At 35.6% G+C, this 14,734-nt stretch overlaps 1 protein-coding gene across 3 annotated transcripts in view; it reads left to right on the forward strand.

Annotated features, from left to right (window-relative positions):
• LOC134226539 (uncharacterized) overlaps positions 1-14,734 on the forward strand; it is a 710,533-nt gene that overhangs the window by 683,602 nt on the left and 12,197 nt on the right. For 2 of the 3 annotated variants that reach the window (XM_062707374.1, XM_062707375.1), the window contains exons 15-19: positions 9,819-9,930; positions 9,993-10,185; positions 10,275-10,483; positions 10,958-11,088; positions 11,163-11,407. In XM_062707374.1, coding sequence (XP_062563358.1) covers positions 9,819-9,930; positions 9,993-10,185; positions 10,275-10,483; positions 10,958-11,088; positions 11,163-11,407 — 890 coding nt within the window. The remainder of the gene's footprint in view (positions 1-9,818; positions 9,931-9,992; positions 10,186-10,274; positions 10,484-10,957; positions 11,089-11,162; positions 11,408-14,734) is intronic. The other variant, XM_062707376.1, reaches the window with a different exon arrangement.

The raw sequence follows: 14,734 nt of genomic DNA on the forward strand, positions 1-14,734 counted from the left end.
AATCTTAAAATCTTAAAATCTTAAAATCTTAAACTCTTAAAATATCACAATCTTACAATCTTAAAATCTCAAAATCTTAAAATCTTAAATCTTAAAATCTTAAAATCTTAAAATCTTAAAATCTTAAAATCTTAAAATCTTAAAATCTTAAAATCTTAAAATCTTAAAATCTTAAAATCTTAAAGTCTTAAAATCTTAAAATCTTAAAATCTTAAAATCTTAAAATCTTAAAATCTTAAAATCTTAAAATCTTAAAATCTTAAAATCTTAAAATCTTAAAATCTTAAAATCTTAAAATCTTAAAATCTTAAAATCTTAAAATCTTAAAATCTTAAAATCTTAAAATCTTAAAATCTTAAAATCTTAAAATCTTAAAATCTTAAAATCTTAAAATCTTAAAATCTTAAAATCTTAAAATCTTAAAATCTTAAAATCTTAAAATCTTAAAATCTTAAAATCTTAAAATCTTAAAATCTTAAAATCTTAAAATCTTAAAATCTTAAAATCTTAAAATTCAAAATCTTAAAATCTTAAAATCTTAAAATCTTAAAATCTTAAAATCTTAAAATCTTAAAATCTTAAAATCTTAAAATCTTAAAATCTTAAAATCTTAAAATCTTAAAATCTTAAAATCTTAAAATCTTAAAATCTTAAAATCTTAAAATCTTAAAATCTTAAAATCTTAAAATCTTAAAATCTTAAAATCTTAAAATCTTAAAATCTTAAAATCTTAAAATCTTAAAATCTTAAAATCTTAAAATCTTAAAATCTTAAAATCTTAAAATCTTAAAATCTTAAAATCTTAAAATCCTAAAATATTAAATATTAAATATTAAATATTAAATATTAAATATTAAATATTAAATATTAAATATTAAATATTAAATATTAAATATTAAATATTAAATATTAAATATTAAATATTAAATATTAAATATTAAATATTAAATATTATTATTGAATATTAAAAATTCAAATTGAAAATTAAAAATTAAAATTAAAAATTAAAATTAAAAATTAAAATTAAAAATTAAAATTAAAAATTAAAATTAAAAATTAAAAATTAAAATTGAAAATTAAAATTAAAAATTAAAAAAAAACAAATTGCAAATATTAAAACTTCTGGAGGAATTTCCGAAGGAACTCCTGAAGGAATTTTCGCAGAAGCTACTGGAGGAAATTTCGGAGTAATTCGGGATATTTGGGGGAGCCACTGGAGCCATTTCCAGAGTAACTCCTTTAGGAGAAACTCTTGGAAGATTTTCAAGAATAACTCCTGGAATAATTCTTGAAGGGTATTTTGGAGGAATTCCTGGTAAAATTTTCGGAAAAAGCATTGAAGAGTTTCCCGAGGAACTTCTTAAACTCCTTAAATTCCTGAAGGAATTCACGGAGGAGTTCCTGCCGAAATTTCCGGAGAAACTCATGAATAATTCTTGGAGAAATCTCCGAAGGAACTCTTGAAGGAACTTCCGTACAGGTTACCGAAGGAATTTTCAGAGTAATTCTTAGAGGTATTTTCAGAGGAACTTCCGAAGAAACTCTTGGAGGAATTCCTGGAAGTACTTGCCGAGGAATTTCGGAAGAAGGTTCTGAAGTTACTTGCGGAGGAAATCGTTGAGGAATTTCCGAAGAAACTCTTGGAGGATTTTCAGGAGGAACTCCTGGAATAATTCTTGAAGGGCCTTCTGGAAGAACTCTTGGAAGAATTTCGGGAACAATATCTTGGAGAGTTTCCGGAAGAACTTCTGCAGATATTTCTGGAGGAATATCCAAAAAAGTTCCAAGAGGAATTTCTGGAGAAAGTCCAGATGGATATTTCGGAGGAGTTCCTGCCAAATTTTTCGTCGAAAATCATATACAATTCTTGGAGGAATTTTCGAGGGAACTCTTAAAGGAATTTCCGTAGAAGCTATTGAAAAAAAAATCGGAGAAATTCGAAATATTCGGAGGAGCTACTCACAGGTAGAAGTCGTGATATTGACAACAAAACATTATATTAACTTGTTTGAAATAAGAGTAAAAATAACAAGCGAAAATAACAAAAATTTGCACCGAAATATCATAAAAATATCAGGAACAAACTAATAGCTCAAGATATTGATAAGTTCTTGTTAATGACAAAACCTGATATTTTTATGATATTTCGGCACAAATTTTTGTTATTTTCGCTTGTTATTTTTACTCTTATTTCAAACAAGTTAATATCATGTTTTGTTATCAATATCACGTTTTACTGTTAATGAGCCATTATCGTCTACCCGGGCTGCGGCTATTTCCGGAGGAACTCCTTTTAAGAGAAACTCCTGAAAGATTTTCAAGAGGAACTCCTGGAATAATTCTTAAAGGACCTTCTGGAGGAATATCCGAAGAGCTCTTAAAGGGATTTCTGGAGTAAATCCAGACGGAATTTTCAGGGGGGTTCCTGGCAAATTTTCCGGTGAAACTCATATACAATTCTTGGAGAAATTTCCGAAGGAACTATGGAAGGAGTTTTTGTAGAAGCTACTGAAGAATTTTTCGGAGTAATTCTTAGAGGTATTTTTGGAGGAACTCTTGGTCGAATTGTGGACTAATTCCTTAACAAAAATCCGAAAGAAGATTTGTGGGAAATTTCCGTTGGAGCAAGAAGAACTGAAGAACTTTTCGGAAGATCCCGCTGAGGAATTTTAGGAGGAATTGTCATATGAACTCCTGAAGGAATTTTCCAAGGAACTCCTGGAGAAATTTCCTAAAAATATTCTGGAGGAATTTCGGAAGAAAAATCTGAAGGAATTCCTGGAGGTACTTGCCGAGGTATATTGGAAAAAATTTCTGAAGAAACTTCCGGAGGAATCCGTTTCCGAAGAAACTCCTGGCAGATTTCAGGAGAAACTCCTGGAATAATTCTTGAAGGACCTCCTGGAAGAACTCCTGGAGAAATTTCCGGAAAAAATCTTGAAGAGAACTTCTGAAGGAGGTAATTTAGTTTCTGAAATAACTTCTGGAAGAACTATTAGAAGAACTATATAAATCCTGGTGAACTTTTCATTGGAACTTTTTGAGAAATTTTCAAATCAAACCCCTGAACAAGGAGTTAACAGGAATATCGAGAGGTATTTTCGGAGGAACTCCGACCAGATCTTCCGAAGTAACTCTTGTACGAATTTTCGGAGAAATTCCTGTGTGAATTTCAGAAGAAACACCTGGAGGAACTGCTCAAGGAATTTTTGGAGAAATTTCCGGAAGAACTCTTGAGAAGTTTCTGGAGTACTTTCTGAAGAAACCCGTTGAGGAATTTCTGGAGGACTTAATGAATGAATTTTGAGAGCAACTTCTAAAGAATTTGCCGCAGGAATTCTTGGAAGAGTTTTTGAAGGAATTCCTGGAGAAGTTCCTAAAGGAATTTCCGAAGGTGCTTTTAGAGGAATTTTCGAAAGATTTTTTTGTTAAGTGCAGTAAATCTAACAATGACAAAAATTTAATGTATAAAATAAGTCCACGCCAACTGGAAACGATCTATCACGCCATGGCGACAATATTTTTATCGGCGCACAGGTCCAACAAAAATCCAAAAATACTAAACCAAAACGTTAAGCCTGAAAAAACTAAAAATCTTAGAATAAAACCATTTAAAAACAAAGTATTGTCATTTTTTCACACTCACACACACACACACACACACACACACACACACACACACACAAAATCGATGTGTCACAATGCTGTAAATTAAAACAAAAATAAATAATTTGTTATCATATTGTATATTTACGTGCAAAATTATGGAAATAAAATATAACATTTTTTAGAACTGAATTTTGGAAGCATGAAAGAAAAATCCAGAACACCCCTAACCCAGCTGCCAAAAGCAATGCTTCTGCTGGCTGGTTATTACGTCGTTTTTGTCATTACGTCAAACTGATTACGTTTTACACAATTTCATTTTGGCGACAAAATCCCAATTACGTCACTTTTTGTTACACAAAACTGATGTAATAATACATGCGATTTACGACGGCGATGATGTGCATCAATTATGATGTGATATTACAATTTTTTTTTTGCTGTGTTGGTAAGCCAATATACTTTAGAAAAACACCAATGAGCACATAAACATATCAAATTGCTAAAATTACTGAGCAATTGACATCCATGAACATGAACAGTGACTTCAACGTCGAGGGAAATTCAAAAGCGACAAACCCCCTTCCTGTGTGTACATATGAGACTACCCATTAAATGAGATTGCTCGGAATCCATAAGGTTTCGAAGTTGCTTCACTAATTAAAATAGATTTCCAAACAGTCAAATCCAAAAAAAAAATCCATTTTGCTTATTACAATTCAGGAAATATTTCAGAAAATGTATTAGGCATATAACAATAACTGCTTCAATTCCTCTACCAAACACCGTTGCAACTCCTCCGACAAATGTATTGAATTTTTTTCCCGGCATTTCCTCTAAAAATTCCTCTGACAAATCTTCCGGAGATTCCCTCCTAAGCAGCGCAATTCAAACGAATTGTTCTGGGATTTTGTTTTAGTGGCACCCTAGATTTTTTAACTTCATTTGGAAATTCCTCAGAAAGACCTTAAGGTCACTCCTCACGGAATCCAAACTTCAAAGCACTCACGCTTTCAAGGGCACACCACTCGATACGGAAGCAACACACAACTGTCATTCTTATTATTCCACGCATGCTGCGACGCAGCAAAGACAAATCATTACAAATGACAGTTGTGCATCGCCTCCGTATCGAGTGGTGTGCCCCTAGGATCCTAGGTGTGCTCCCAAAAAACGCGAGCACTTTGAAACTTGGTAAGGAATGCATATCGGCTGTTGTTGATATGGTGTGCTCTAAAGAAAAAGCCTCCTTCAGTAGTATTAGATTGTCGTGAAGTACGGCGAAGAGTTAGAGTTCGTACAGAAGACTTGAAAACTGCGTTTCGTGAAAAATCCACATGCTCACAATCGATCCAAATACTGGATGTAAAAAACAAGCCATAGATCTTCATAAGAGGAATTGATGCTAATCATCAGGAAACGACTACCACAGGTATAGACCTTAGGAAAGCTGTTAAGACCTGTATGAAGGAGCTTGAACTACGGCAATAACAAGAAAGAACACGTGCGCTGTGACACTTGAAAATCTAAGCAATTGTCGCGCTTCGATTTCTCTTCGTGCTCTTCGATGTTTTCTTTTTATTGATGTGATGAATTGCGGTAGATTTCCGATCTATGTGATCTATGATCTCCGTGTAAAAACGATCAACATTCGTGGTGAAGCAACGCTCGTTATTAAGAAAATCAACATTACCTACGCGAGAAAACTTAACAACCATTTATTCCAAATTATGTTGACGAAAATGGAAGCAGAGTACCAATGCCCAAGCTGCATGATCCTGCATGGGTGAGTGCTTGGCCTCAGCTGAAATGCTGAAAATCAGGGATCATCACGTCGAACTTTTATTATTCAACGTGCAAACTATTAAAACAAAATTGAAACAATTTCCCACAATTGATTGTCAAAAATTGATACATTTCTTTAACCCTGTAGAAAACAGCCGAAGTCTTTCAATAGAAAAGTTCAAGCATATTCGTTAATTTTTGAGACATATACACGCTATGCGATCACTATACGTGATCTCAGCATTTTTTTGTTTATTTTCCCGGTGAAGTGAGGTGAGGTGAGTACCGCTGTGTTTCAGCACATATGATTTTTGCCAAAATCTTAGTAAAAGTGACGTTTCGGTTGCTGAGCTACGGTAAATATTTTGCTGAAAATCAGTAACAAACGAAATTTTCTGCCGAGATTCAATTTTTAAATTTACTGAGCTACAACAACGGTGCTCGATTTTTTCGAGCTCGAAAAAAAAAAACTTATATGGAATGTTTCAAATGGAGATAATTGACCTCCAATGCAGCAACGTGCTCAAATCTAAATTTCAGAAAGACACATCTTTCGTAAGATATTTTCTCTTTCCAGAAGTACATATCTGTGTGAACAACTCTCATCCATAATTAAATCAGTAAAAAGTAATTCAAAATTTGATCACCGATTGCGAAATCAATAAGTGTCGAGTATTAGAAAGAAGACTACAATTCCAAGTTCTATTAAGTAAAAGAAAAAAGAAAATGACCAAACAAAAAAAATATTGTTCTAACGCAATTAAATTCTCTTCAGGCCATTCTGTAAAAATGTATTTTACTTTGTTTTTTTTTTTTTGAAAATGTATAAAATTATGTACCGATATTTTCTGGCCCGCCATCAAGTGACCATTCTGAAAATTGGCCCGTGGCTTGGAAAGGTTGGGCAGGCCTGTGCTAAAGCATACTTAATATCGTCTTATTAGCGTGGTTTTATGGTATTGAGCTAACTCAAAACCAGAAAATGAATGCATTGATTTTGTTTTTTATCTAGTGGGATACTCATTTATATATCCACATCTGCCAGGCGTATACGCAGATAAAGAGTAGTAAATAGCACACATTTGCTCACAAGAATCGTCCTCTGCATTTTCCTAAATTACACAAAGATATGTATTTCAGAGATGGGATCGAAAAATTTTACGGCAGCAGTTTACCAGGTATGAAGAAATAATGTTTCCTTTCCCGTACAAAAAGTTACACCAAAAGGCTATCATTTCCTTCCAAACTCGATCATCTTATATGTCTTATATACAATCAGCTCGACGAACTGCTATTAGGAGAAGAAAATTAGTGTGACACTCATTGTTATAAGAAACCGAGGAATGCTCTGCATCTCCGTGAGCTCCGCGGGAAAGGAATAGTTGGTTAGTTGAAAAGGTAATTCAAGTGAAGCCACCTTGGCAAGCGACTAAATATTTATTGTAAACAAAGTTATTTTGAAAACCCGAAAACGAAAACCGTGTTTCAAATCAATCCAACGCAGTGGCGTAGTCAGAAGATTGGTCTGGGGGGGTTTTCTGGACATTTTTTATTTTGAGAAGATAAGAAAATTATTTTGAGCTTTTTAGTGGAATGTCTTCACTTGTCATAAGACGGGTTTATACAATCCCATTGAATTCCACCACTTAATTGTATCTTGACAGATATGTATTTCGACCTCAACAGTAAGGCCGTCTTCAGTGTCTTGTACCTGACTCGACAAAAAAAAATTTTCTTCTAAACAAAAAAATTTCTTCTAAACATTTTGTCTCTCACCTCCTCCCCTCCTTTCCTTTATATCCAAAGCCACCCCCGTGGCTACGCCACTGATCCAACGCAAAAAAAAGTGAAAATGAAGAAAATTAATTACGTATTTGTCGAATCGGAATAAGATTATGTAGTAAGCGTTCATAGAAAAATTTATTTAACATAAAGTTTTGAAAACAACTTTATGATTTTGTTCAGCGGCGCAGCCAAATTTTTTGATAATACACGACCGTACGAGGCAGTATGGTTTAAGTTTAAATTTGTTTCGAAATTCCGCGGAATTCCGTTAAATTTCGTTAAAAGCTAATTTTTTCTAGCGAAATTTTTGTAATTTTACGAAACAAAATGAAATCAAGAAATCAGATTTCGCCATGCTCAAATTCAGCGAAATTCCGCGGAATTTCGTTTCGAACCACCTGAAATTTTTTTTTTTTTTTCGAAATACCGCATATGCTTAATTTTGACATACTATCAACTATTTTCTTCTAACGATTTGTTTTTTCAAAGATTTCAGGTCACCATTAGCATGATCTGCCTTGTAGCAATGCATATTTTTCTGAGCCATATGGAAGACATAGATGCATATAACACAGCATCTCATATTTGAAAATAATTTCTTAAACTTTGAATTTTCTTAGAATTGTTAATGTTCTTTCTTTCCTTCGTTGGCATTACATTATTAAATGCTTACGGATGTGGCTTTCTTAGTCAAAACGGCTGAATTTTGAACTTATCAGACGTTTCGGCCGAATGTATTAAGCCTTTTTCAAGAGAAACAACAGACACGAACTAATTTCCTTTGTAAAAAAGCCAAAAACATTCGGCCGACACGTCTGTTAATTTCAAAAATTTGCTGTTTTGTTTATTCTTAGATTGAGAAAGCCATATCCATAAGCAACTTTTCAAAGCAAATTTTATATTTTTTGTATTGTAATTGTACATTTTCTGGGTTCTCCAATAGCCTTGCGAGCAAAGGCGTAGGATTGCCAATCCGGAGATGGCGAGTTTGATTCTCGGTTCGGTCTAGGATGTTTTCGGGTGGAAGACATTCTCGACTCTCTGGGCATAGTGTATCCATTGTACCTGCCACGCAAGATACATACTCATGCAATGGCGGGCAATGAAAGCTTTTCAATTAATAACTCAGGAAATGCTAATAGAATACGTTGAAAAGCAGGTCAAGTTCCAGTTGGAATGTAGAGCCGTTGAAGAAGAAGAAAAAGAAGTTGTACATTTTCTAGACCGGACAGATAATTGAACCCATTCTCCTTCACCATGGTCTTGCATGAAGCTTGAAAATTATAAGCGTAATCAAAATAAAAAATAGCTAATTCGTCATTAAAATGTCAATTTGAGAATAGTTTTTTTTTTACGAACAGATCGTAAGTTTCGAGTGGAAGAAGGATTTTCAGTTATAATTCGTTAAAAAAACGACAAAGATATATTTTTTCCAATTGGTATTAATTATTTTGAATCTTCTGTTTCAGATTTGCGTGATTAACGTGAACAATGCTTTGCATTTCTTGTATATTTGATTTTTGGATTTTTGACGAAATTGCGTTTATTTTCCAAGAGAGCAAAACAAAATATCACTTATAATGCGTTTTCCGACTAGGAATCGTCACTAAAAAATGTAATGTGCATCGTTTCTCACTTCTCAATGTAAAAATAATGAGGAGCGCGTAGTGAGTAGTTAGACGTCTCACTTCGCGCTTCTCACTTTTTACAGCGAGAAGTGATAAATGAGGAGTGAGAAGTGAGTATTCTTACTCCTAATTTCTCACTTTTCAATGACATATTCGGCCAAACGTCTTATTCGGCCAAATGTCCTATTTAGCCAAATGATTCTTTCGGCCTAATGACCCTTTCGGCCAAATGGCCTGTTCGGCCAAATGACCCTTTCGGTCAAACGACCCTTTCGGTCAAATGACCCTTTCAGCCTAATGACCCTTTAAGATAAATGGCCCTTTCGGCAAAATGACCCATTCGGCCAAATGACTTTCCTAATGGTCCTAATGGTCTGTTCGGCCAAATGGTTTATTCGGCCAAACAACTTTCAGCCTAGTGGCATTCGGCCAAACGACTCTTCCTCGACAACATGCTGGTGAACACTAGCAGTTTGTATGAAAAGTGCGACCTTTTCCTTAGTTTTTGGTTTAAGAAATTTACTATCGGAGGTCCCAACTTCGCTCATAAAGGGTAAAGAATTTGTATGTTAAAGTATTTTTATAAATCGGAAAAGAATCGGCTCTATGAGTTACAAAAAAATACTCGAAGCTCGTTGGATGAGTATCACGACATATCACATACACACTTAAAATTCTACGTTTACCGATTGCCGAGAATCCAACAGCCGAGATATTGGTAATAACTTCGACGTATTTCGGTAAATTTTTTACCGGTAATCGTTACCGAGATCTCGGCAAAAAATCAACTTTGCCGAATTTCGGCAAATTATTGACGAAATTTCGGTAAAGGAATTACCGAATCTCAGTATTGTAAAATATTACCGAGATCTCGGCTGTTGGAATCTCGGCAAAAATTTTGCCGAGATCTAAAAAATAATTTAAGTGTGTAGGCCAACGTGACCTGTTGGAAAATTTAACGAGATATTGAATACATTGTAATTGTTTAATTGTTTCCAATTCCCTTTCCCGCAGGTATAATAGAGAAGAAGTAGTTAGATCGTTAGGTAAAGAAGTAAACTTAAATCCACCTCTGACGTTAGGACAATTGCCAGACACACCGGAGGAACTTTTGAAGCTGGACCAGGTAAGAACTTATTATTTCTTGACTATCGGCAACTCAAACGAAACGTTCATTTCCTTCCGCAGGTTTTCATAAAATCTGAACTGAAAGTGGGCGTGATCTATGTGAAGGAGGGTCAATATACAGAAGAACAAATTTTAGACAATAATGAAAATTCACCGTTATTTGAGGAATTTTTACAGCTACTAGGTGATAAAGTTAGATTACGTGGTTTTGATAAATACAAAGGCGGCCTTGACACTGTTCATGATTTAACAGGTACGACCTCCCGTCCCGTCCATCCCCGATGATCCGCGATAGTGATGGCTTAATGTTTTCCGTTTTCGTTTTCGAACCACTCCCAACAGGACTTTACTCCGTTTATACAAACTGGCGTTCGATAGAGATTATGTTTCACGTTTCCACACAGCTGCCGTACGAGCGGCACGACCCCCAGAAGCTACAGCGGAAGCGCCACATCGGTAACGACATCGTGTGCGTGGTGTTCCTCGAGGCGGACAACACCGCCTTCAGTCCGGCGTGCATCAAGAGCCATTTTTTACACACCTTCATTCTGGTGAGTTCGATTTTATTGTTTTGGCTTGTAGTAACTTTATACATTAAAGCTGCGGAAACCGTTGTTTCGAAGCTACAGGCTTCAAGGCATGCAAACGACCAACGCAGATAATCGCATGGCCACGAAGCCTTTATTATATTTGACAACAAAATGGTGGAAAATTGCGTGAATTATGCTGAATGCTCTCGAGAACTTTTCTTTCTACACCCGATTCTTTTTTTACACGGGGGATGCGTCCCGTGTAAAAAAAGTTTTCAGTTCAAAATTCGAAAATGCGTGTAAAAGTTTTATGATTTCTCGACAAATCATGCAAAATGGAGCAACTTTGCAAAAATTTTGTATGGGATTTTTTTTTACACGGCCGTGTAAAACAGAATCGGGTGTATTCCTGTATCAAATTTACGCTATTGTGAATTGTAAATGGAAAGAAATATGCATTAGAATTGTATTTCTACAAATTTTCCCTACTTCCAGGTCCGCGTATCGGCCCGTATCAAGCGGAAACCGACTCGCTACGAGGTTTCGGTCGTCACGAGAGACGAAGTTGGTGCCTACAAACCGTACCTCTGGGAGCAGTCGGTGTTCGAAAAGGGTCCAATGTTTCGGTAAGTTTCTCCGCCTTTTGCAAAACTCAACAATGAACTCGGCAAACTAATCTGTGCACCAAACAACCGTACAGAGAGTGGCTGCTAACGAAGATTGTCAACGGCGAGCGAGCATCCTACTCGGCGCCCAAGTTCGCTCGGATGCAGGAACGCACCCGTTCGCAGATGCTCGAAGACATCGTGGCCAACCTGGCGAACCATGCCGAAACCGGACAGATCCCCAAACCATACCGAAGGGGTTCGTGGAGACCCATCGGTGAGGATCCTTGCATGTTACGAGTGACAGTTAGTTGCTGTATGCGACTCTATGTGCCACATAGTATGTACTGCGCAAAAAGCTATCTCTGTCTTCTATAAGTCTGTCTCTGTTCGACACTGACACAAAAATTCAATACTACCATCAACACATTCACTCATAAACATAGACACAGATCACACTGGAAACAATAGCACTTTCATTAGCCGAACAATCCGACCGAGCACTGAACGAATATAACGTCTATCTGTCACTCTCTATTGCTTCATACTGAAGAAGAGCGCAACGCAGTCAAGTGTACCTGTCAAGCTGCTTCTGTCTGTTAATGATCCCTTATTACGCTCTACTCTACTATAAATACCTGCCTATCCTTACTATGATCTTTATCTAATTTCAACCCCATCCTCAGAACCAGTAGGAATTAGAATTGGAACCATTCGAACATGTTATGGGAAATCAATTGGCACTCACCTTTCAATCCGAAACCTAATCAATTGGCTTATAAATTTTGGATGAGACACATCATAAAGCACTATTTTACACCTTCAGAAACTTTTAAAATTTTAAATGCTTTTGAAACTACGCTTCTGTCTATGAACTTTGCTTGTAGCTTTCTTCTAGTGGCACTAAAAGAGTCAACGCTTCAATATATTTATGTGATACTATTTCCTCTTATTTAACAAACATCTAGAAGTTGGCATGATAAAAAATATACGAGAACTAACTATCTTACAAGTACTTTCTAATAGTATATTTTCTGCAATGTAGTGTTGTCGCTATTTCTCTTTATAAAAAAAAGTATTTTTGTTCTTACATGCGATTGTTCAAGTAACTAGTTTTTATTTTTAATTGTTGATTTAGCGTGTTTTACAGTAATCAAATAGAATGATGATGATCATAAGTCAAATGCTAATCAAAATACTCGCACATTTAAATGTGCTTGTGAACATTAAACTGGATACGTAGTCGCTATAGTTTCCATTTTGACAACTCTTATAGATAGCTTAGCCTCAGTTCACAGAGAGCTTCAACCAGTTGTCTGCCGTTTTAAAAAATACATAAAATCCATAACATCCCTAAAGCAAAGATGTCTTTATTCCGGAAGTTTCATGGAGGCAACACGCATGTTAGCGCTCGTTTCTAAAAAATAGCACACCACGCATACGAGTTTCAAATAATGGTATGAAGCGTGAGCATGGAGCAGCGTGGTATCTATACCGTAAAGAGTCACACAGAATTAAGACGTTTGGTTACGTGTTTATAGTTTTCCCGAGGAATTATTTTCTAGTTTTATAGGTTATTCAAACTACAAGCTTTAACACTTGATAAGAGTATTTTGATGTCAAAGTTAACTAATCTCGTGTGTGACATAACACACCGTGGCACTTCCTCAGATTTCACTTGAACCAATCGTTGTGTGGGGTGTTCTTTATTTTCCTCAATTGAATTTGGCGAAACGATAGCCAAGGATGAGTTTAGATTTATACAACCCTTCCATCGACGGTCCGCCTTCCGTGAAGGTTGACCATGCCGTAATGTAAAGAAACATACTGAGGATTTCGGCCTTGTGCTCCTTAGGGCCTGTCCGTGGATGCGTTCTTCAAAATCTCCTCAACCATTAATTCATCAGCACTGGTCGCATTATTACATCTTGGAGTTGAGGTTTCAGAATTGAGGGATTTTTACCATCTGGCGGTCCGAAATATTATTCATAATTAGTTGAGACAACCTCTACTGACACTACACGTTTGTGCTACACGGTTATCTAGGCTGATGAGACGTTGTCAACGGTTTTCTGTAAATTTTCTTCAATGACTTTCATTAAATTTCCATCAAAAAGATAGTAGTTCTCTGAGACGAGACTAGCGAAGAATAAATCAGCAATTCCATAACTTAGTACAGTATGCCAAAATCAAGTTGTTCAGTTATTTTCCATAGACATGTAGGTTAGCAACACTAAACTGATACATTTTAAATAGTTAGATATTTCTTTTCAATTTGCATGTAATCAACAGGAAAATTAAATAAAATTTAATAACTATTTTATTTTGAGTAATTTGCTGAGTCAAGACTCAAGAACATCAGAATTTTTTTTCTCTCTCTCACACACGTTAAAAACATCAACTTTTCCATATACGATCTCTCCGATTTTCGTGATACAGTCGCCTCTCTACATCTCGATATTGAAGGGACCATCGAGATAGGGAGAGATCGAAGAATGGAAGGAAAATTGAAATGGGTACTAGATCCAAAAAAGCTCGTTGCTATGAAAAACGACAACAAAACAAATGTCGTTTCCTGTTGTTGATGTGATTGTTATTGTAAAAAGATGATCTAGTAGCCTAACAATTTGAACATATCGACATAAGGAGAGTAAATCATGAACAAAATATGATCAGAACCCATCGAGATAGAGGGATATCGAGATAGGGAGGATATCGAGATGTAGAAAGCCCAAATATATGTAGATTGAAGAGACTGAGGAAACCATCGACATAGGGAGAGATATCGAGATATAGAACATCGAGATGTAGAGAGTCGACTGTATTTAAAAGGATCTATTCTCTCCAGAAGCCTTGCGAGCAAAGGCGTAGGATTGCTAATCCGGAGATGGCGAGATCGATTCTCGGTCCGGTCTAGGATGTTTTTGAGTTGAAAACATTCTCGACAACCTGGGCATAGTGTGTCCATTGTACTTGCCACACAAGACACATACTCATGTAATGGCGGGCATAGAAACGCTTTCAATGAATAACTGAGGAAATGCTAATAGAATACTAAGTTGAAAAGCAGGCCAAGTTCCAGTTGGAATGTAGAGCCATAGAAGAAGTAGAAGAAGATTCTCTCCAGAAATAATTATACCGTTAGAGTATGGGTAGTCAGAAATCTGCGTTTCACTGCAAGGAACTGCAACAACTCTGTGGTTTTATATTTTTAATTGAATGATCTCTTATTTTTTCATAAAATATCAAACAATTTAAGAAGTCGGATTAGCCGAATATCGAAGATTCTATATTCTATTTGTATAATTCCTAATTATTTTTTCAGTCATAAGACAGGTGCGCTGACCAGGTACAAAACGACTTGGCGAGCGTGGGGCGCATTCGAGGATGGAGAGATGCGGCCTCGAACCGTGCATTGTGGCGTCAAACTGTTAATTTAGTGTTATCTGTTTAGATGTAAACTTAATAAATGAATGACAGTTCATCCCCACCAGTCAAGCTTTGCTTAAGACATCATTTTACAAATTTGTGCGAATAGAATATTTACAATGTAGGAAAATTCCATACAATATCGTGAGTGGTCTAAAATAATGATTTCAAATATACCACCACCCACCTAGCGGCCATCTTCTAAACAAACCTATGTCTTATATCAAGGACATGCCTT

This window comes from Armigeres subalbatus, chromosome 3, assembly GCF_024139115.2.
Source record: "Armigeres subalbatus isolate Guangzhou_Male chromosome 3, GZ_Asu_2, whole genome shotgun sequence".
NCBI lineage: Eukaryota > Metazoa > Arthropoda > Insecta > Diptera > Culicidae > Armigeres > Armigeres subalbatus.